This window comes from Pempheris klunzingeri, chromosome 1, assembly GCF_042242105.1.
Source record: "Pempheris klunzingeri isolate RE-2024b chromosome 1, fPemKlu1.hap1, whole genome shotgun sequence".
NCBI lineage: Eukaryota > Metazoa > Chordata > Actinopteri > Acropomatiformes > Pempheridae > Pempheris > Pempheris klunzingeri.
The window spans coordinates 3,861,123-3,884,939 of NC_092012.1; the positions used below are offsets into that span (position 1 = coordinate 3,861,123).

The following is a 23,817-nucleotide window of genomic DNA, read 5'->3' on the forward strand; positions in this document are numbered from 1 at the left end:
TTTATACGCAAAACAGATTCCTGTTAGCGTACGACTCCAATACTGAAAAAACAACAGTGTAAAAACGGCTTCCTCTGCTCAAAATTAGCCTCCATGTGTCTGCTTGGATTTCACAACTCCGCCGTGGATTTATTCTACGAACTAGACACCAAAGTCAAAGACGGCGGCTGTTCTGAGGATTAACCCCTCATGGTTTAAAATACAGAATAGATAGTGATAAATGTTTCTAGCTGTTCGTGTGCGATTAGCATATTTACTCTGTTTACTCTCTAACACTGGGAAAACCTGCTGTCAAAGCAGGGCGACGGTCTAATATCCACTTCTTATAATACATCCTCGGTCTCTGCTTCCTCCCACTGAACAGAAATGAAGCCAAACAGACTCAATGGCAGAATCAAATGACCAAACTGATTAAAATTAACTCTCAAACAGACATCAGCGTGTTAAACTATCTATCTATACCATCTTCATTTGACATGTACTTTGATTTTTTTATGTCCCATCAGCCACCAGGGGGCAATGGAGATGTTGTGGCTTCACTTTCGGGGGGGCTGTTATGTCAATTTTAAAGGAGAGAGATGAAACAACTAAAAAGCTCTGCAGACACCAGACTTCTTTTTAGCTACGAAGCACAAAGCCCTTTAAAACATTACAAAAACGCCAGCGTACGGTAGCCAGGATGGGCCAATCCAGGGAGCTAACGTGATAAAACTACTGCTTTTCGACATGCTGACACAGAAAACAGTCATTTCTTTTCGTTAAAAGTCAAAATTCAAACTTGATTAAACCAGCGTTAAGAGTATTTCACTACCTGCAGTGTAATATAATTCAGGCTTCCTTCTCAGGGGGATTGGAAAAAAGAAAAAGGAAAAATTAGCAATGAACTAATAAATAAAAAGGGTTTACATTAATGCATTCTGGGAAATGTAGGAAACTGAAGTAGAGGATTTACGCTCCAAATTCAGACACTCAAATAAAAAGCTGGAGAGCAAATAATGAAAGAATAGGGAGCGACTTTGGTTACGTAAAACTAAATTACAACATTTATCACAAAGTAGCTGCTGGAAACTGCTGAAGATCACAGACTGATGATGTGAAGTTATGTTGGAGGTGGGTTTTTCCTTTTAACGTCGCTGCTCGTTTAGTTGTGTGTCTCTACCGTGTGTCTACTGTGCGTCAGTTCAGCCTTTTGACATGAGGCTTGGTTCTTCTATCTAACATCTCCTACGTACAGTTTCGGTCCTGTCTGGACGTACTAAGTCATGTGCGGCAGCAGGCGCCGCCGCTCGTTCTCCGCCCCGTCGGCTCAGATGGAAACGGGGCAGGTGAGGATGCGGTCCTCCAGCAGGACGCTGAGGACAAGGAACACAAAGTACAGTACGAACATGGTGAGGCCCAACATTCGGCTCATCTTCCAGCGACAGGCGGCGATGGAGATGATGACGAAGAGGAGCATGAGGAAGAGCAGCACGATGGCGCAGAACAGGCCGTTGGAGCTGACGGTTACCGGCTCGCCGTTGTGTAACAGAGTGTAAAGGAGCCACGGGACCGGCAGGCTAAAACCAGAGGAGACAGTTCACATGGTTCATCTGACCATGAATCAGCAGGAGATCTACTCAAGTACTGCATGTGGAGGATAAAGGCAGGATTTTCAAACCTGGGCCCTATTTTTACATTTTTAGGTTCAAAATTGATGTTAGTTTAGGAAAAAGAAAAGTTTTGGAGTTGGTCCAACACTGACTGTAATGTAATCCTTTGGAGCAGCCTCACTCGTCATGTTACGTCCACTAAAAGTGTTTGTTTTTACCACTGACTGGCTCAGATTGTTAATCCAAGTGTTTGACTTTATGGAGAGGATCCCTACAGAGACACACCTGGAAGATCCTTTTGGTTTAACGAGAAAAAGCTGTTATCGCTTCAACGCCACCAGACTCCATTGACAAAACCAGTAATTTTACCTCACAGAACAAAGGCAACACTGGTCTAAGCTGCTACGACACTATGTGTTTTAAAACTCTAGTTCAGATCTGAGCTAGATCTGAAACATCAAAGCCACAGAATAATACAAACAAACTAACTGATAGAGGAAACAGTAGACCTGCAAAACTCCCGTGTTCCATGAGGAAAAATTAACGTTTTTATCAATGGAGTTTGGTGGCTTTGATGAGAGCGATGTAACAGCAGTTTCTGGTTAAACAAAACAGATCTTACAGGTGTGTCTCTGGTTGTCGGACACCTTGAACAACAATCGGAGCCTGTTGATGGAGGAAAACAGCACTTTTACTGAACATACTGTGGTATGGTTGCCCCACAGGAGTTTTCCTTTAAGTACAATTCTGAGGTACTCGATTCCATTTAATGGTAGTTTTAATGCTCTTACACCACATTTCAGGGGCAAATATTTACTATATAGATATTCTTTTATTACTTATTAATGCACTAGATTTATCTGATGTGTTTTAGAGGAAAATATGAAAAGAAAATAGTAAGTATACCTATGATTAAAAAAATGCTACACATTGTTAAAGATTAAACCAGTGCACTCAGATATTTTTGGCCTGTCGCTTATATTAGTCTATTATCTAGTTGGGGCCCCTTATGATTTGTTAGCAGTTTAACGAGTTTCTTCTCCTTTAAACTTTTACATAGTTTCATTAAAATAACTGTTTGAGGTTAAAACCTTTCCCTTAAAAGTAACCAGACTCCATTGGCAAAAACAGCAATTTTACCTTTTAGAGTACAGGAGTCGCTGGTCTACCGTTGCCTCGACTGGTAGCTTTGTTTGAGTTACTGTGTGACTTTGGTCCTTTTAATGGTTAAATTGGATCCAAACTAACGTGTTAAAAGCACCAGAGTCACAGCAACTAGACCAGCAAGTCCCGTGTTCTGCAAGGTAAAATTACTGTTTTTGTCAATGGAGTCTGGTGCCTTGGAAGAGAACAATATAACTGTTCAAAGGAGCTGTTTGATGGCAAAGTGAAACGATGTAAATACTCTAAATAGAGCATACACTTATTACTTTACTCTTTACTCCTGCTTCTACGCCATCTACGGTAAGTAATGCACTGATTTGTTCTTTGTTTTACTGAAGCAGGATTCTGAGTTTGACTTCTAATGGAGTATTTTTATTATTGTATTGATACTTTTATTCAATTAAAGGATCCAAGTACTTTTCCATTACTTCTTTTTGTATGCCATATTATATTTTCTCTGCACACTCAGAAACTTCATATTTTGAGAAACTCTTTGGACTTTCAAGCAGAACTTTCAGAAGTTCAAGTCAGATCTAAACCTCCTCAGCCGGTACAGACGAGAGTATCGAGGCTACTCACCCGACAGTGATGTCGAAGATGTTACTGCCCACCGAGCTGGACACGGCCATGTCGCCCAGACCTTTCCGGGCCACGATCACGCTGGTGATCAGGTCGGGGATGGACGTCCCGGCCGCCAGGATGGTGAGGCCCATGATCTCCTCTGAGATGCCCATAGTCTCACCCACCTGTGAACAAGAAAAGTCTCATGATTTAGTAAAATATACATCAATATGGGTGTAAATCAGATGTTAGAAGACAACCAGCGAAAGTCTAAATGTTCTTTTTCTCTGTGCAGATTAAATAAGATCTAACGTGTTGGTTAGTGAGCTTCATATTGACCATTCAGACATGAGTGGTTCTGTGCAATAGACATATCCGTGTGCAATTATTACATGAACTGTATATAGCTACTGTTTATTTACCTCCTTTCTTTTTCTATTTATCAAATATCTATTTTTTTTTTAAATCCTGAAGGTAAAAGACCAAAGTAAGAATTTCATTGTGCGGTAAAACTTGTTTTTATCTGAACATGAATATCAGTCTCAGCCAGTAGATCACCTCAAGCAGCTGTGAGTGGCCTTTAATGGCTGCAATATCTGCAAGACCCTTTTTAAAACCAGTAACATCCGTTTTTTAATCACTCCCTTCAAAAGGTACCAGACTCAGTTGACAAAAATAGTAATTTTACCTCGTGGAACGCTGCTGATGCCAGTCTAGTTCCTGTGACTTTGGTGTTTTTAAAGGTTAGTTTTAAACCAAATGAACTAATGTTAAAACACCAAAGTCACACAATAACACTAACTAACTAACTAATAGAGGCAGCGATGGACCAGCAACTCCTGTGTTCTGCGAGTTAAAATTGCCGTTTTTGTCAATGGAGTCTGGTGGCTTTGAAGCAAGTGATCTAACAGTAGTTTTTGGTTTTTAAAAAAAAAGTCTATCATTTAAAACCCAAGGTATGAAAAAGTAAGGTTTAAAAGTATCAGAGTTATCCTTTAAGTGCTGGACTTAAAGGTACCACTCACATCACAAAGAGCTATTCACCGGCACTAAAGTGAAATACTGAAGGTCGCAGTGGGTGTAAGTTCCTGTAAACGTGAACCAACCTGATGAGCCCACCACACCATCATGTAGGAGAAAATGCCGATCCACATGATGGAGCCGATAAACGTCATGACAAAATACCTCCTGGAGTCCTGAAGAATACAAAAAGAAGTTCTGGAGGTCAGAGAAACTCCTACAGAACATCACTGAACATTATTCTGAGTAGACTTCTTGTTTTCTTTCAGTTCTTTAAGCTTCTCCACACAAAACGACTTCAGTAATATGAAAAACTAAAGTCAGTTCATATTTAACATTTTGAATATTATAATAAACATCAATATGCCAACAAAGTCTGTGTTTTCATACACTGAACATCTGGAAAACACTAAATAAAATAAAGATATAATATAGATGAGTTCAGGAACAGGAATAATAATAATAATACTAGATGATAAGTTAGTTAATTAAACCTACATGTTGGTCTGTCTGTTATCCTCACTGGGACGTATTTTCTCGTATTTCTCAGATGTTTGTTTTAAAACCTCCACTGATAAATACAGAATCACAGATGTGCCACAATCAAGTGTTTAGACACTATAACGGCAATTAATGCATAAGATACGGCACATTTACACATTTACACGCCCGGCAAGTCAAACCTTTTTTTTTACGTTATTTTATTTATTTTAAAACAACGTGACAAAAATCAAAGCGATGTTCTGTTTGACTTCATTTTTAAACATCAGAACATTTGGTTTATGAGTGGAAAATTTAGGTTTCATGTGATTTTGCAAGTAAAAGCTCTGATTACTGATAGAAGTGATGTGCTTTGGTAGACGGATAATTAATCTTAATCAATGTGTTGGCAAATAAATGACTGAGACAAAGCTTCTCACTACGTTCACCTCTTCAGCCCACATACTGGACACCCAGAATTAACCTGAACCCTCTACCGAACTGCCCATGATGCTTTGGGGTTTTAAAATCACTCTGGGTGTTAAAGAGCAGCAGGATTTATGTGCATGATGTGTAAATATGGGTGTTTTTTTTTAAAGCATGTCAACCAGATGAAGGATTGATTGAAAAGTCGTCAGTAAAAAAAAAGAAAGATTGAATAGTTGTACTCACCAGGTTGCGGACGTCAGGCAGCGTGAGCCACAGCGGGAACACGATGGGGAGCAGGAACAGATACGTGGCCTGCTTACGTCTGGTGTCGGGCCACTCTAAAGACAACGGCTCGTTCTCCTCCTCCTCCTCCTCCTTTTCCTCCCCCTCTTTGTTTCCGTCATCGCCGCCGTCATCATCATCATCATCGTCGTCGTCTTCTTCGTCCTCCTCGCCGTCGCCTTCACTCTCACCGGGGTCACTGCTCTCCTCGTCACCGCTGCCGTCCTCGCCACCGCCGCCGCCCTTTGACACCTCTGACGTCCCTGCTGCCGACTGCAGGAGAGAAACAAGTCTAGTTTGTTCTGTTTTAGATTTTAGAGTCTGACTCCGTGAGGTCCAGCACCTTTCCTGCAGTCTGTCAGCGTCCTGCTGTGGAGCTACGTGGAGTTAAATGGTCACATTTATACAGATATGTTGTTCCTGATCCTCAGCAGGATGTTGTCTTAACTTATTATTAATATTATATTGAGATTTTAGAAGTCTATATTAACTTTAAACCTTTAAAACCACTCATTTTAACCCTTTATGTCCTTTGTGGCGGACAGTGGGACTTGCTTCTTCTCATTTTTAACCATTTTCAGGCCTCATGGAAGGGCTGAGTGAAGATAGTTAAAATGTTTTTTCTGTTGTCTTCAGCTTTAGTTTCAGTGCACGTATCTGTTTTAACACATCTGTTACAGCAACATGAAGTAATTGTAGATCATGAGCCATCTAATTAGTCAGAAATGCTCAAGTGACTGTAGATCATCAATGCAACCATTCATATCATCGTCTCTTAAAACTCCACCCAGGTGTTTCCTCTTAAAAAGCTTCTGAGAGTCTCCGTTTCACCCAACGGAGGATTTCAGGAGTCTTGCAAAAGCTTGAAAATCAGAGGGTTTGAGAGTCGCAGGTCGGCTTACGAAGACGTTTGTGATGGACGACGGAGTTCTCACTTTGTCATTTTGATGATTTCTACTGAATTTATAGAGAAAATAACTTTTCTATGATCCAATTTGACGAGAAGTTTAGTTTCAGGCCTTAAAGGGATAGTTTGGATTATTATTTTTAGTGGGGTTGTATGTGATACTGTATTACCCACAGTAGATGGAGGTCAGCACGCCCCCAGTTTGGAGGAGCAGGCAGGAGTTTTGGCACAGATGCCAAGAAATGTATTGCTGGAGTATTTTATCCACCTGATCTCTCTTTTATCTTTCTGCACTTCAAAGCCACCAGACTCCATTCACAAAAACAGTCATTTTAACTTGCAGAAAACAGGAGCTGCTGGTCTACTGCTGCCTTAGTTTGCTTGTTTCACTGCGTGACTTAATTGTTCTGATTGGTTAGTTTGGATCCAAACTAATTGTGTTCATTGATCGAGGCAGCAGCAGCAAAGAGAACCTGTGTTCTTTGATGTAAACTTACCAATTTTGCCAAATTGAGTCTGGTGGTGAAGTGAGCGAAGACAGAGGAGTCTGTTTCCAGATGAAAAGGGACGTCTGATGTAATGTAAATCATTCTAGATTTTGTTTTCTCGGCGTCTCCTGCCTGCTTCTCCAAGGCTTGAATTCAAATGTAGGGGCAACATTAATGCCGCCTCCACTTCATCAATACCTTTTATTTCTCAGTTGTCAAGCTGTAATTAAGAAGCTTTTACGATGCTTTCAGGTGCTTCAGAGTCTGAACGTAGAGTCAGTGGGATTAGAGGTGCTGTTGGGTCTTTATTTCAGGAAATGTTACTTTGACATTGTTGAAAAGAAAAGTTTGTAAAAGGAACATTTAGCTACAACTGAGACTTTGAAACTAGACAGTCAGGATCATTTCCAAACTCTAAAACAGAAAAATCCTTCGTCTACCTTTGACTGCTCTGGCTGGTCGGCCGTCTTCTCGCTCGTCTCTTCCGTCTTTTGAGGCTGTGAGGTGGACGGCTCGGCCGCAGCCCCTCCTGCAGCTGGAGCAGCACCCGCCTGCTCAGTGTTTGGCTTGTGATCGGCATCTGGACAAAGAACAACAACACACACAGAGTGATGCTCCAGGATATCCGTCTCCTCCCAAACATAAAGGTCAGTCTCCAGGTAAGCTGCTCAGATGATCATCAGATTTAGTCGCTGCAAAAATTGTGCTTCCTACGTCCACTAGAAGTCAGATTGTTATTCTAAGTGTCTGACAACATTACAGAAAGGATCCCTGCAGAAACAGACCTGTAGGATCCTTTTTTGTTCAACAAGACACTGCCGTTAAATCGCTCTCTTCAAAGCCACCAGACTCCATTAACAAAAACAGCAATTTTCCCCTCACAGAATACAGAAGTTGCTGGTCTACAGCTGCCTCTGTCAGAGTGTTTGTTCGTGTTGTTGTGTGATTTTGGTCTTTTGAAGAGTTAGTCTGAATTCAAATGAAGATTTTTAACACACCAAAATCACTGCAACTAGACCAACCACTCCCATGTTCTGCAAGCTAAAATGAATGTTTTTGTCAATAGAGTCTGGTGATTTTAATCTGAGTGATAAAATTGCTCTTTCTGGTTAAACAAACAGGATTTTACAGGTTTATATCTGCGTGGATCCTTTCTATAATGTTATTAGACACTTCAAATAACAAAGCAGAGCCTCTCATTGGCAAAAACAAGCAAAAAAAAAAGGAAATGCTTACATTTTTCTTTCACTTTGAGACAAAAACACACCATATCTTGATGCTAAACTGACTAAATTATTATGCTTTGGGGTAATGTATGAAGTGTCCGATGGGAGTGATTGGAGATAAACATGCTCTACTAATGGAGGGAAAGAGATTCACACACGGCCCCATCTGCATGTTAATCCTCTGGCTGATTGAGTCGGGCTCGTCGAGGCCTCTCCAGGCTCCCTGCAGCCCCACTTCGCCCTGCATCTCAGACTTTGAAGCACCTCATTACTCCAGTGACGCACAAACACGCCTGAGACTGAGAGGCTCCGCTGATTGTGGAGAACAACCTCCTTCAAGCCCCCCAAACCATCTCTGATGACTGATGGAGGCCAGTGTTTTCACGGGTGCTGCACCTCCAGCTTAGAAACCTCCAAATAAATAATACAAATCTTAAATATTAATCAAAAATACCAAATATTTACCACAATATTAAAATGATACTGAACATTCAACTCTTAAAAACTCTTCTTGTTCAACAAACAAATTCAAAGCAGACATTGTGAATTTTGAGGCGGTTACATGGAACAACATCTTATTATGCTAAATATTAGCATGTTAACATGGAAACCACACAAGTTAGCATGCTAATATCAGCCGTCAGGTTAGGCTACTTAATATTGATTAATAATAATAATAATACATTTTAACTGTGGAGCAAAGTGCTTCACAACAGCAAAAATAAAAACAGAATCCAACAAAATGACAACAGAATAAAAGCACACCAAAGAAAGAATAAACTAAAAGAAAATCTATTAAAATAAAACAGAAGTCATTATTAGACGCATACAGGGAGGAATTAGGCAAAAGTGCATTAAAAAAAAGAGAATTACTTTAAAAAGAGGACAAAGATGTGTCTTAAGTACAACTTAGATTAAACATTTTATATGTAGAATTACAAATATCAATGTCAGTGATGTAAATTTTAATTTTATGGGGTTAAAACTTCAGTAGCCACCGCGCAGAATAAACCATTAATAAAACATTTTTATTTAGTGGATCTGTTCCTCTGACGTTAAACAAGGCCAACACAGCTTTTATAAAAACATCGGATTGTACCTTTAACACACGACTCACCTCCAGAGTGGCCCCGCTGTGACTGTAATTTGCCCGTAAGCGGGACGTTCACAGGCTTAACTTTGTTCTTTGCTGCAATTAAGAGAATCATCGCTCAAACATCATGAGTCCTTTTTGCATCAGTGAATATAAAATATATAAAATAGAAACTAGCCAAACCAAACACATATCTTTGACCTTTTACTCACACTGGATATTTTCTAAAAAGACTATTACAGAATAACAAGCCTCCGCAGAAACAAACCACTCAAAGGACGTCTTCAATCGAGCGATTAATTACACAAAACTAAGCTACAAGTGAACCTAAAACCATCCAGATTCATTTTCTTCCCTCAGAATAATGACTATTAAATGACTATTTTTTTAAATGAACGTTGGTACAGTGCAGGAGCTCAGTGTTTATCTCTCTATTCTCTAAAATCATGATCATTACAAACAAACCATCACCTTCAAATAGGCGTCAAAACTTGGTTTTTTTGCATTAATGCTCCTTTATATTAACAAACAGAAGTAAAAATGAAGATATTGTTGATTCATTCCCTTTATTTTCCCTCAACTTTAGACTCTGCTGATGAACACAACAGACGAGACACACTCGTGTTGAAGAGGACGCACTCATGAATCGTTTGGAGACTCATTCTGAAGCCTTGTTCACAGCTCACATCCCCTCCGAGGCTTTTTAAACCACATCCGAGGAGGCGAGGACGCACAAACTGCAAGAATCCTGCCATTATTGTGTATCAAGTTTTCCCAAACAGCCAGCGTGTGAAAAAAGGTCAGAGATCCTCAAGACAGCACAGGAACATCTGGATGCAAACGAACGAACGAACGAACGAACGAACGAACGAACGAACAATCCTCCGACCTCCTCATAACCTGCTGTCAGAGTCTTTTTCCTTTTCATGCCACTTTCTACTTCTACTCCTCCACATCTCAGAACTTTTTACTTCACTACATTTATCTGACGGCTTTAGTCACTTTATAAATTAAATAAAACATGTGAGGATTTGTTGTAAATTATGATGTTTAGTTATACATGAAACTACTCAACAGTTCAAGTCAAGTGCAGCTGAAATAATTAGTTGATTAGTCCCCGACATGTCTACTAATCTGATAATGTCTGAAGACATTTTCTCGGCTCCAGCCTCACAAATGTGAAGCGTTTTTGCGAGGATGCACAAACTGATTGTAAAATCCTGCCAGCGTGTGAAAAAGGTCAGAGATCGACTGGATGCAAACACACGAACATGCAGAACATCCAAAACAGACATGCGGCCATCTTAAATACACAAAGAGACATTCAGCATGTGGGACAGAAACTAACCGAGCACCACAACAACAACAACAACAACAACAACAGCAGCAGAAGACGACTACAGCGTCTTACCTTTCCTCTGCACTGACCCCTCCCCTCTGACATCACCATTAAAGGATGTCTCTGATTGGCAGACACACACATCAGACTAAACACCAAACATCCTTCAGGACCACGGATGCTTCATAAGAACTGGACACCGGACTTGTTTAAAATCTGTATTTCTGCGTGACTTCACTGTCTTTTAACGCTTCTTTTAACTATTTATTTGTGCTTTTATTATCTTTTACATTCAAGTTTGATGTTTCGGTGTCTTTTATTGTGTTTTATGTCCCTGTAAAGAACTTTGAATTACCTCGTGTCTGAATGGTGCTCTATACATACATTATACATACACCCCCCTCCAGCTATAAACATGATCAATCATCACGCTTTGTGTTATATTCTTTAAGCCACAGGGGGTTTAATCTCTGTAAAACCAGCCGCTGTGGTACAAACCAATCACCAGCACGGCTGGACCAGAGGCATGATGGGAAGAACACAACTGCACATATTCGAACTACGCCGCCATCTTTGCCTTTGGAGTCCAGTTCTTATGACACATCCATGTTAAACAGGCTACATTTTTAAAAATTCTGCTTCAAAACGAAGCTCAAAAGTCGAGAATTTCGCTCCTCAAGTTTCCAAACTGTCATTCAATTATTGCAACACAGTTCAGCATCACATGAAAAGGAAGACGGTCACAGCACGACAGGAGACGACAGCGAGGCGACATCGTGCTGCCGCTCTTACCTCTTCTGGCTTTCCTCGAGCCGGGCGCTTTCTGGGCCCCTCTGAGGGCAGCCTCTAGGATGGAGACCCACAGCAATGCTTTTAACTTCCTGTTCTTACATCACGTTCCTTCAGCAGGTTACGTCCTTTTCAACCTCACCACCTGACATTTATCTCAATTCTCTGCTGCCAAAAATATCTGGATGTGACTTTGTTTTATCTACAGGAATAAAAAAATGAAGACCAAGTGAACCTAGAAGGTCATTTAGTCATTTAGGAGGACGTTTTTAGAGGAAGCTTAACAGAAGCAGAAATCAAGAGTCACGCTGGAGAAAGATAAACAAACACCAGCCACAACCTGGAAACCCAGAGTTCATTCTTTTAATGGCTCCCAATAGATTTAGGAATCAATATCAGACTATTAACTGTTCACCATGTAATAAACTCATTAGTTACCTCATAATCTGCTGCCAGAGATGGAATAGAAATATAAACACTTCAATACTTAAGTCTGTTTTTTTCCATGCTGCTCTCTAGTAATGACAAAACATATGAAGATCTTATAAATTATGACATTTACCAATAAATTAAACAGTTTATACAACAATCAGCTGATTAGCTTTTAATATTGCTTTTCCTTTTTTTAATATTTCTAATGTATTTTTAATTATTTGAAGGTTTGGACGGCTGGTTGGGTCTCCTGTGACGGCTTTTCTCACCATTTTTATCATTTAATGGAGAAAATAATCAGCATATTAATCGATAATTGAAATAATCATTAAAGTTTGATTTAAAAAAAGCAGTAAAATCCTGCTTTTACGTTCAAACAGGAGGAATAATGACCTCATGACAGAATATATAATAGCACAACAGTCACAGGAGACACTTTTACTACTTTAAGTATATTTTCCTGATTATATTTACATACTTTTACTTGATTAACATTTGAAGTTGTGCTTTTAATGCTCATATAAAAAGCCCTGAACACTTCCTCCCCGTCTGTCTTGATGGTCCACGTGTGAATTCATGGAACCGAACAGAAAGGTTTAGTTATCAGGAAGCTAAATCTGCTCAGGTTCACGTTTAAGATGCTGACAGTTCGCAGTAATGACACACAATCCAGCAGCACGGAGCCGCTCTCAGCCCGGCTCCCTCTGCTACGCTCGTCCCATGCAGATAAAGAGCTTGGTCTGCTAGCACGCTGGCTCTTATCCAGCTTTTATTAGCCTGTATTGGAAAGCTGATTAAGGATCAGCGGTGGCCGAGTGCCGGGAGAGCGAGGAACAATGGCCCGGTGAGTTCGAGGACGGGCTGAAGGTCGCCGCGGTTCATCACGCAACCCTGACGTACAGGAAGGGACGGGATGAGTCATCGGAACACGTAGTCGATCCAAACCGATCGATCAATCGCTTCAGTCATTTTTGCCATCAAAAAACATTCGGCTGGTTCTTTTTGTCGTGTGTGACAGTAATTAGATTAAATGATATTAAGCAGAATCATCACAGTGTTCACTCAGGTGTCATCATCATCAAATCCTCTTTTTATAAAATCTAATTTTATAAAAAAGGACGAATATAAATGTAGTTTTTTTAGCCACTGACTTTTTAATTTTAGAGGCATTTTATCATTTCAAGGACATTTTATTCTACCTCAGGAGAGCAGCAACCATTGCAGGCTCAAAATGTTAATGTTCTCCAGCAAATTCAAACCCTCTAATAATTTTATTTACCATTATTATCCAATTTGTTTGCTTTTTATTGTGTTTAAACGTCGCTCTGCTGTTCCTCTTCTCGTCTCTGCTCAGGACCTTGAATCTACCTCTGGTTATGAAACATGCTTTATGAATAAAACTGCCTTCACTTATCAAACATTCATTCTTATTCACACATCAAGTATTTAGTTTTGAAAGAGATGCAAAAGAGGAAGTACACTTCAGCACAGCTTCACACTGGTGTTGTGTCTTTAATGTCATGTTTTTATTCTTATTTCCTGTCTGAAATGTTGTGTTGCTCACTTAGAAAAACTATAATAATGTTTTCTCTCCCAGGCCACTTTGGGAAAAATCAGACTTATTTAAAAAAGTAGACATTTTGAAGCCTCAAGTTTGGCTTTATGGGCATCGCCATCTTAGTTTTTTTGTCCTCTTCCTGGTCTAATTTCCTCTAAATGGGACCAAAATGCACAAAATAAACATCCTGCTGTGGTGAAGAAGACTATAAAGGAGTGACTGAGAGCATAAAGTGATTAGAAAAGTGTTTACTGAGGTAATAAATCAAGTGATTTTCTCAGACGTCCAATCATCCCCCATTAGAAAGAATGCAGGTTTAAGGCTCTTCATCATCGGCTTCACTTTTCAGACCACTTTAGGAAAAAGCTGCCTCCTTCAAATCATCAACAGCAGCACTTCCACCACCTGGCTGCAGAAAACACTGCTGTCTGTGTATCTGTGTGTGTGTGTGTGTGTGTGTGTGTTACCTTCTCCCAGAGGGTCCAGCGTGTGGATCATCAGCTGGAAGATGGTGCTCCTCAGCGACGTGTTGTGGAGGGAAGCCGAGCTGCCGCCGCGCTGCAGGACGGGACGAACCTGCAGGTCAGACGACAGGCGGTCAGGAGCCGAACTGGTCTCAGAGAACTTTAACTTTCAGATAACTCTCAGGCAGCGTAAAAAACTTTTTAAGGGCGACATTCTTTGTGTTTAATAGCTCATTTAATAGCAACACCTACACCTTTTCCAAAGTCAAATTCAAGCACTTTTCAAGGATTTTCAAGTTGAGATCCTCCAACACTAAAACAGTGAAGATAAAACTCTTCAACCACAAAAAAAAGAGTCGGAGCCACCAGACTGCAGCAAGAAAACCACCACATTAACTCTGTATAAATAAAGATCGATTAACAACCTCATACACTGAGGTTATATCATGAAACTTCTCCAGGTTGAGCTGAGACGACCTGAACAAGCATCATTCACTAACCCTCAACACGGCGCTCCTACGCCTGCTCCTCAGTCTAATTCAAGCATGAAAGCAGCGTCTCAAGGATTTTTAAAGGTTTTCCAGCACCCTAAAGCTGTGAAGAAAAAAAATACCCTCTACAACTTCTATCATTTCAGCAAACTATTCAGTCAGTTTGTGATTTTAGTAGGAAAATATAAGCACTTTTTCAAAACACCACCAGAAACCTTCACAACAGAAAAATCCTTTGAAACAGCATTTAAATATTTATCAGGATGATATTTGTTAATTAGCCATGTTCATGTGTTATTATGTTGATTGTCCTAAATTATCTACATCAAAGTGACCTTTAATGTGACATATAATAATAGTAATAATAATAATAATAATAATAATAATAATAATAATAATAATAAGTCATACTTCTGAATCGTAACTACAAAAGTAACTTTACCTTTAGTTAACTAACCTGTTAAACAGCACTGTATATAGAACTTTAGAATAAGGCCACGCTTAGATTTATAAATGACTGATAATTAGTTTATCATTAGGTTGTTAAACTTAATAATTGGTTAATGAGCGGTTCTAACACGTTAGATAAAATGGGCACCGGTGACCTGCTGCTTGCCAAATAGTTTATCTGCTCTATTAAACCTCAGCTTACTTTGTCCTCTCCAACAGTCAGCTTCATCATATGTTTATTAACAAGCTACTGGCTTTTAACCCCCATCAGCTCACCTTAGTAGTCTTATTAATAGTTTTATTGGCCGTGTCGTATTATGGCTCATCGAATCACCAGATTCATGCACCAAAGGCTGCGACAAACGTGTCATCACATTAATTTACATCCATCTTTAACAGCTTGTGAACACGATTTAGTGGCAATAAACAAAGGCTAACGTTAGGTAGCATAGCATCAGCTAGCTAAATAACACACATTAACATGTGTATGCTCCTGTAGTAGAAATAAAAGGTTCTGGTTTAAAAGCACAGGAAGCCGATAAATGATGGTTGATGGTTCAACATGTCGTTGGAGCTCTGAAAAAAATAAAAATAAAAAAAAGTTGAGTCCAGTTCTACTTTATTTTTGTTGTGTCAGTTTGGGGCTTCGTGTCGCTGACTTCCACTGGAAACAACTCGTGGACACAGAACACATCTCTGGGAATATTATTTACCGTGATGATGACGTGTTTGACACTTTGTGATGAGCCTCCTTTACCTGTTATAACCGTAGTGATGCAGGCTCACTATTTGGCAAGAAGCTTACTACTCATTAATCTTACTAATGAGTTACTAACAGTTCTGACTGTTTCTAATTAATAAAAGTGAAAAAACACTTTAAATATGAACTGGTCCTTGAGCTGAGCAGCCAATCAGTGTCTTTGTTCCTCTGTTTATTTTCTCTTTCAACCCGTTAGCTTTAGCCTCTGATTTTATCTATTTGTCCGTCTTTCTGTCCAACAGAAGCTCATTTACATCTGTAGGCTCTGGGCAGGAAACTGCATGAATACAGAACAATAAAAACACTGCACAGTCACTATAGAACATTTTAAACATTTTTAGCAAAGCATCATCACCGATCAGCTGGAAACATCCTATTTTATTTGTATATTAATGTCTACAAGGCCATGCTGAGTAAACTCCCCTCATATTGATGTCGTGTCCCGACTTTGCTTCCTTAACTTTTAATAATTATTAATGTGCATCTGGATAAATTAATGTACAGTAACAGAAAATGTTTGTCTTCCCCGTGTGGTGGGTTTGATATTTCTATTAAACTTTCTGGCTAAAAAAAAAACAGTTTAATAATCAGGAAAAGAAACAGAAATGAAGACTTTAGCTTGATTAACTTGCTGCAGCTGCTTAGTAAAAGTACTGTTTTTGTACCGTGAGTCTCACTTTGTCCTCTTCCGACGGCTGTTTGCTCCGCTGAGGGCTGCTCGCTGGCGCTTCTGGTTCTGGTTTGGATTTCTCGTCAGGTTTCGGGGAAGCAGGAGCAGCAGCAGCAGCAGCAGCAGGAGGAGGAGGAGGAGGAGGAAGTGCTGGCTGAGCTTCACTCTCCTGCAAAGTCAGAGACAACTTAAAGACTTAGCAGCACCTCAGCAATTCAGTTTGCATGCATATGTAAAATATCTGTGTGTTAATCCATCAGTTCATATCCACTTTCATAAAATTAAGGAAATAAGTAGCTATTACTTCATTATTTGTTTATAAATCCCAAAACAGGAAACGAATAACAGGCTGTTTTTTGTAACTACATGTCACAACAGGCCAGAAATGTTAAAAGATGTCAGTTCTCATGTTTTATTTGTAACTTCAGAACAAAACCACAAAAAAAAACCAACCTGTTATTTGTTTTCTGTGTCTATATTCTATAATAAGAGGTCGCTGCGAGTTTTCTGATTCTCTAAATCAGATATTAGATGATTGAATTACATACAGACACATAAAAAGTTCTCTTTGCTCCGATGTGAAACTAAATTTTCCACGTCTTCGTACAGATCTCCACACGTTTGATTGATCTGATCTGAACTTCAGTCTAAACCGACAGGCTGGACACGAGCGTGACAGGCCGACAAACAAACACACGTATGAGTTCGTCCACATCAGCAAAACAGCACATCACCACCCTTAAGCCTTAAAGTGGATCCAGCTTCATTACCTCACCCTGAGGGTCTCTGTCATCTCTGCTGTTACTCTGCGTACGTGGTGCAATCTATCTTTTTTATTAAGTAAATGTATATTACTTAGATTAAGTTGCGTTTTAGAGCCTTAATCTTGCCTCCTACCAGATTTTTACATCGTCTCTTCCAAAGCGATCCTCTAATTATGTTCTCCTCCTCTGAATTTAAAACAAAAACACTTTCGTGGCTCGTTTGGCTAAATTATCGCCCTGTTTGACCATTACGGGCCACCGTACCTTGTATGCTTCTCCATGGCAACAACAGTGAGCATGCTCAGTTTGAGTCTGAGGACTGACGTGAAGTCTCATCAGTTCTCCAGGTGTTTATTCTTGATAAACCAGCAGGTATTTCCTGTGTCTGTGTCGATCACTGCCTCACGCAGACAGACAGGAATTCATTCTCTTTCACTCTATGAAAAACCAGCATCTTATTTTTCTGACCACCCTCCTCTCCTCCCTGTGTTTGATGTTACCACACAGCGAGCTTGGCTCTGTGTAACAGGAGGACGACACAGACAGAGGAGTGGGCCAGCAGCTCAGCGCCACCCCCGGGCCCCTCGCAGGTTAATCCGGCCGTGGCTGTAAGAAGATCTGGCTCTCCATCAGTCACTTGCCATTAGACCTGCTCTGGCACTAGATAACCTATCAGGTTATCTATCGTAACACACACACACACACTCACACACTCATGTGCACGCTGGCACAAACATCAATGCAAGAATATTTTCGTATTCTTATAAATAACCTCACTTAGTTTTTTTCCTCCTGAGGCTTTTCAGTCACACTGAGCACTTTATCGTCAACATAATCCGAGCGCACTATGCTGCATTAGACGACTTTCACATTGTATTAAGGGCCGTCAACGTGGTTCCTCCCTCTGGACGTCGACTTGGACAAGGACCCTGAGAGATTTATTATTCAATCAGGTAAAAAGGCATCCCAAGTCTTTCCCCCCTGTGGGCAGACTATCTGTACACGGCTCATACGAGAGCTTCTGGTACACACCACTTAAGGACAATTGTGTTTTTAAAAAGGACAACTGTGGTATTTTAAACCCGGGGCCACATATGTTAGGTTCAAAATGATTTGTAGGTGCAAAACATTTTGAGATCTGTCCAGTAGATCACCTCAGAGGGCAAATGTGAAACAGGCTACAGTAGCTGTTATGTCCTTTAGGACAATAGCACCCAATCAAAATATGTCCACTAAAAGTGTTTCTTTTTGCTCCCGACAAGCTCAGACTGTTCTTCCAAGTGTCTGACAACATTACAGAAAGGATCCCAACAGAGATACACCTGTAAGATCCTTTGTGTTCAACCTGAAACAGCTGTTTTATCTCTCAGTTCAAAGCCACCAGACTCCACTGACAAAAACAGTCATTTTACTTTGAGGCAGCAGTAGACCAACAACTCCAGCTTTCTATAATCGGTTAGTTTGTTTGTGTTACTGTGTGACTTGATGGTGTTTTAAACAGTTATTTTGGATACAAACTAATATGTTAAAACACCAAAGTCACAGCAACTAATCCAGCATCTCCAATGTTCTGTGAGGCAAAATCACTGTTTTTGTCAATGGAGTCTGGTGGCTTTGAACTGAGCGATACACCGGCTGTTTCTGGTTAAACCAAAAGGATCTTCCAGGTCTCTCTCTGTAGGGATCCTTTCTGTAATGTTGTCAGACACTTAGAATAACAATCTGTGCCTGTCAGTGGTTAAACGCTTTTAGTAGATGTACTTTTAACGGGGGGAAGTTGCCCCAAAGAATTAGATTTCAGCCTTTGTAGCTTGTCCGTGGCTGCTGACTGGGGTGATTCTACTGGTCCAATGCCCAAACTTTTTGTACCGACCAGTCATTTTGAACCTAAAATATGAGAAAATAGTGTTTAAAAATACTGGAGTTATCCTTTATGATGCATTCCTGAATGAGTCCATTGTTTCTGCAACAGGTTATTTTCTCCGAACACAATAAAAAGACTAAAAACAAGAGTGTTGGTTTGTGGAAACCTGATATGAAATCAGTTAATGCGAACAACAATGGACATATTGGAATTCCTGGAAGATTTACAATTCCAGTAATTCTGGGCCCATTAATGTGGCAGCATGCCTCATTACACTCCGTGTTATGACTGAAGGAGCACATACAAACTGCAGACGTGCTTCAGGCTAATTGGAGAATGTGCTGGTGATACTTGAAATACTGAAACACAGCTCTGCATGTTAATTATAGGCTCAGACATCCACTGCTCTCCGTCAGCTGCAGGAAGACGTTCAGTCTTGCAGGCGTTCTGCAGAAAATGAGCCTTTTAGAAACACATTTCCTCCTTTCGTTTTTTATTCTAAATGAAATCACATCTCTACATATTGGTATTTTAGGGCCGAGGCGGAGACGGAGTGACATTTCAATCACTTCATCAGTGTGACAGGCCGTCCGTGACACCTGGAGTCCTTTCTGTTCAGCATCATCAAAGGATTTCACACAAACACGGGCTGTCACCTGCTCAGACCCACAAATCACTGTCCCTCTTTCACTGTATCCGAGCAGGCAGCAGTCCCAACTGTGAGGAGATGAAAGGATGGAGAATAACCTATGTATAGAGGGACGTCTGCGCCAGAACAACAGACATCTGCTTTGTCTGTGTACATCCTTTGTTTTGTTTGATTGCCGAGTGTTTTCTTTCCTTTTCGCTGGAGGCTGCACGACGGCAAAGTCATTTCAACGCCTGTTGGAGTCAATTCAGCACTTCAGGTAACTTTAGACAATAAGGCTGGTTGTTGCTTTGCTGTTGTCAACAAACCTCCAAGGAAAAACAAAAACGTGCTGGTGCATCTTTAAATACTTGTCGACTTCACCTCCCTGTCTGCAGCTCTAAACCCAAAAGCCCCACTGGTTTCCACTGGAGACATAAATCTATGAAATAGGCTCAGGAATACAGTGTCATTCATTAAAGAAACAATAATCATACTTGGCTCTACAATACAAGCTCTACCGTGATCCAATTATTATTATTATTATTATCCAACTACAAGTCCCACATTACACAAGCTTTAATACACAGATCACAGCAGAGACTTGCTCCTATTTTTCTCATTTAGGACTCCTTATGTACTCCATTAATAATTTCCTAACACAGCTGGGGCACTGTACGCTCCGAGCAGCTTTACTGAAATAGGAATAAACAGTGCATTTGTTGGGGACTATTTTCAGCGGTGGATTAATCCACATGGGGTGCAGCAGGACGGTGTGTGTGGGATTCAGTCAAATTAAACTACAGTGTGTGCGTTCATGGCGATGAAGGAACAGGATGAAGATATATCAGGCACTGACACACACACACACAGAGTACTTGTTAGTAGATATTCACTGTTGGTTTTGGTCTTTTCATGAGTTTTGTTATCAAGAATAAAAAAATAATAAAGGAGCTCTGCCTTTTAAACTATGGTAGTTGTATTTTAATGATAAAATTGTGCCATCAGTCTACAAAACTGTCCAAATTGCATTTATAAACTATAAAGATAATAATTTAACTGTTAGTTTTAAATATGAAACAGTGGTAAAATAGTCGCTTGTGCATCAGATGAACAACAGTTTTGCAGAGATCTGCCATATTGTGGTACACATCAAAAATAATTTATCAATGATCGATTAAATTTAGTGTATAAAATGTTAGAAATGTAAAAACAAGGATCACAATTGTCCAGGAGAACAAGTCAACATGTTCAGATTGATTGTTTCTGTCAAAAGCCCAAAGACACTCAGATACTCTCACTAAGAAAACCAGCAAATATTCATATTTAAAAACCTAATACCTCTAACTCCAACAATATATCACCACAGTCTGATTTAAATTCAAGGCGTCAGGCACAAACTCAACACTGTGAAATGGCCACAATGATGAGTGCAGATGTTTCTGTGGGATTTGTTGCTTTAAATCAGTGGAGGAGTTGGACTGTGGCTGTAGCCGCTTGTTTGGAGTTGACCGTGCTGAATCACAGAGCTGATTTGACCCCCGAGGCAGCACTTCACACTTGTATTTAACCGTTTAATCAACTTTGATGGAGACAGGTGTGATGTTGTTGTGCGTTGCATCCTTCCCCGAGAGGACTTTAACCAGAACATCTACCTTAAAGCTACTTTCCCCCCAAATATGCGACACCGACTGACCTTTTCTGGCTCCTCTGCCGTCCACACCTTGACGATACTCATGTGCTTGTTGATCTGGGTCTTGACCGCCAGCTCGATCTGACTGTTGAACTTCATGAAGCTCACGTAGCTGATGTAGCCCAGCACCAGCATGATGCTCTCCCACCACAGGATCATGTTGTCCAGGAAGAAGATGATGAGCATGATGAGGTCCAGGATGTAGAAGTTCACGTCCCTGAAGAGCGGCCACCAGGTCAGGTGCAGCATCTCCCGGGAGAAGATGGCGCACATGCCGATCACAAACAGGATGTTGAAGACGGCCGAGCCCACGATGGTGCCGATGCCGACGTTGCTGTGGGAGATGAAGACGCCGATGAGGGAGGTGAAGAGCTCGGGGGCAGAGCCTCCGGCCGCCATGAAGGTGGCCCCGGCCACGTCGTCGGAGATCTGCAGCTTGTCGGTGATGACCTCCAGCGCAGGCACGAAGAACTCATCGCAGACGATGGCCAGGGCGACAAACATGTAGATCATGCCTATGACGTGCAGGGCCACCCAGCCTTGCCGTCGCTGCTCCACCGTGAAGAGGTCCTCTGGATAGTCGCCCTTCTTGTGAGGAGGCTGGGGTGGGGGGCGAGGGGTAGCTGCGGTGGTTGGTGGCGGTGGCGTTGGAGTTGGAGGAGGTTTGGGAGGTTGAGGATCTACGTAGACACACGTTTCGATATCTGTCCTGTTTACGATTACCAGCAGAGGAGGTTTGGTGGTCTCAGGTGTGACGACCACCTCCTCCTCCATCATCTCAGGTGTGACGACCACCTCCTCCTCCTTCTTCATCTCAGGTGAGACGACCTCCTCCTCCTCCTCCTTCATCTCAGGTGAGACGACCTCCTCCTCCGCCGTCTCATTGGACGCCACCACCTCCCGAATGTTGACCTCCACAACATCATCGCCACCCCCTTCTGCTCCGAGAGCGTAATCTGTCTGGGCGGAGGCTCGCAGCTGCGACAGCCTGGCCTTCAGAGTCAGCGTGTAGACGAAACACAGCAGCACACCTGAGATGAAGAAGAGGACACGACTGTGCCGGAGTCTCCTCCTCGGAGGCGAGTGCACGTTCATTGCCCTCGTGGTCTCGACTCCGAACAGGAAGTTATGTCAGATGCATTGCTATTCCTTGAGAGTCCCAGCACTGTTATGTGGCGAGAGGACGCCGCTGAAGAGACACACACACGTACACACAGTGTGTTTCATCTTTCGCAGCGAGCGGCTTCAACCTGTGGAAGGACTGGAGACAGAAACACACGCAGCTGAAAAATCACATCACCACGAACATGTGTGTGTTTTTAATGTCCTCTCTGCTGGCATAGTTGCAGAGGCTGGTCTACTCTGAAGTGTGTGTGTGTGTGTGTGTGTGTGTGTGTTGGGGGATGCAGGCAGCCACCTGTTACTATGGCTACATAGGCACACAGGCTTTGGCTTTTCACAAAGCAGGAGTCCATCAAAGGCAAGTTAAACATGTTGAAACGATGAAAAAAACCGAACTTCCATCAAAATAAAGCGATTAATTCCGAAATTGCCTCTGATTTTTATCTCGCGTTGAGGCGCGAGCGCGCAACAACCTGATGAAATGCGCACGTGCAGTAAACGATCATTAAAATAAAGATTAATTAACCAAACCAGCAGTTGGCTAAATCCTCCATGTCAATAAAAACATCAAATACGTGCCTGAAAAAGGGCGTGTTGAGGTTTAATTATGGAGTATCCAGCGCGGATTACAATGCAAGGTCGACGCAAAACCTTAATCTATATTCCCTCACTGTCCTGATACAATAACAGAGGTAATAAAATGCAGAAAGCAGCGGTGTGCACTGAGTGCTGCTGCTGGTCTTACCTGTGCCGCCGGCTGCTGGACCCCCTCGCCGCCGCGGACCGTCCCTCCAGCTGTGCGTAACGGACGCAGAGATGCTGACTCCGGGTTTTGGGGAGCTACAAGGGCGCACCGCATGTCAGGGCTTGAACGAGGCTCAGCATAATGCTGCTAAGAGGATTAGGAGGCAAACACCTCTCACCTTCCCTTTCACACATAACGCTGTATCAATACACCAACATTCAAACTGTTGCAGCTGCGAGTTTGAGGTTAAAACCTCGGAGGCGGCTCTGAGCGCGGTGCCGGCCGGACGCAGAATGATTAGATGTTCGGAGGCTCTCGAGGGGAGTTTGCTCGTTATTTTGGGTGTGGTGAGGCGTGGCCACATTTTAGGTGTGTGGACAACTGATTGTATTTCCCCTAATGAAGAGCAAAGCATGAAAATGCATGTTAAGTTTAACATGCAACACGTGTCCTAACCTCACTTAGTCAAACTTGTGCAGTAAGAAATTATTTAGTGTATAAAAAAAAAACAAAACAAAAAAAAACTTACTTGCAGGAAGAATTTAAGTCAGTTTTGAAATTCAACCCTCATCCTACCTGCAGACCCCAGAGGTGTAACAGAGGGATTTATTCTACCATTCCAGTTTTTAATGACTTTGTCAATTTGTTCCTAATGAGTCATTGGTACTTTTTAAAGCATTAATTAAAAACAAACAGTGTATCAGCTGTGGGATCCATGTCAAGAGCACTTTTTACTAGATGGAACCATTGAACCATTACTACTGCACATCAAACACTGATGTGCATATGCACTTATTCTTAACTCTAAA

General features: G+C 41.3%; 1 protein-coding gene across 1 annotated transcript; it reads right to left on the bottom strand.

Moving 5' to 3' along the window:
* Positions 1 to 1,306: 1,306 nt before the first annotated feature.
* Positions 1,307 to 22,236, bottom strand: LOC139200683 (sodium/potassium/calcium exchanger 1-like). The gene is made up of 9 exons (XM_070829970.1): positions 22,018 to 22,236; positions 21,145 to 21,909; positions 16,188 to 16,361; positions 13,825 to 13,933; positions 7,361 to 7,500; positions 5,487 to 5,798; positions 4,421 to 4,510; positions 3,333 to 3,499; positions 1,307 to 1,556 (listed from the first exon to the last, which is right to left on the bottom strand). The coding sequence occupies exons 1-9, from the start codon at positions 22,234 to 22,236 to the stop codon at positions 1,307 to 1,309; spliced, it is 2,226 nt and encodes a 741-aa protein (XP_070686071.1).
* Positions 22,237 to 23,817: the final 1,581 nt, after the last annotated feature.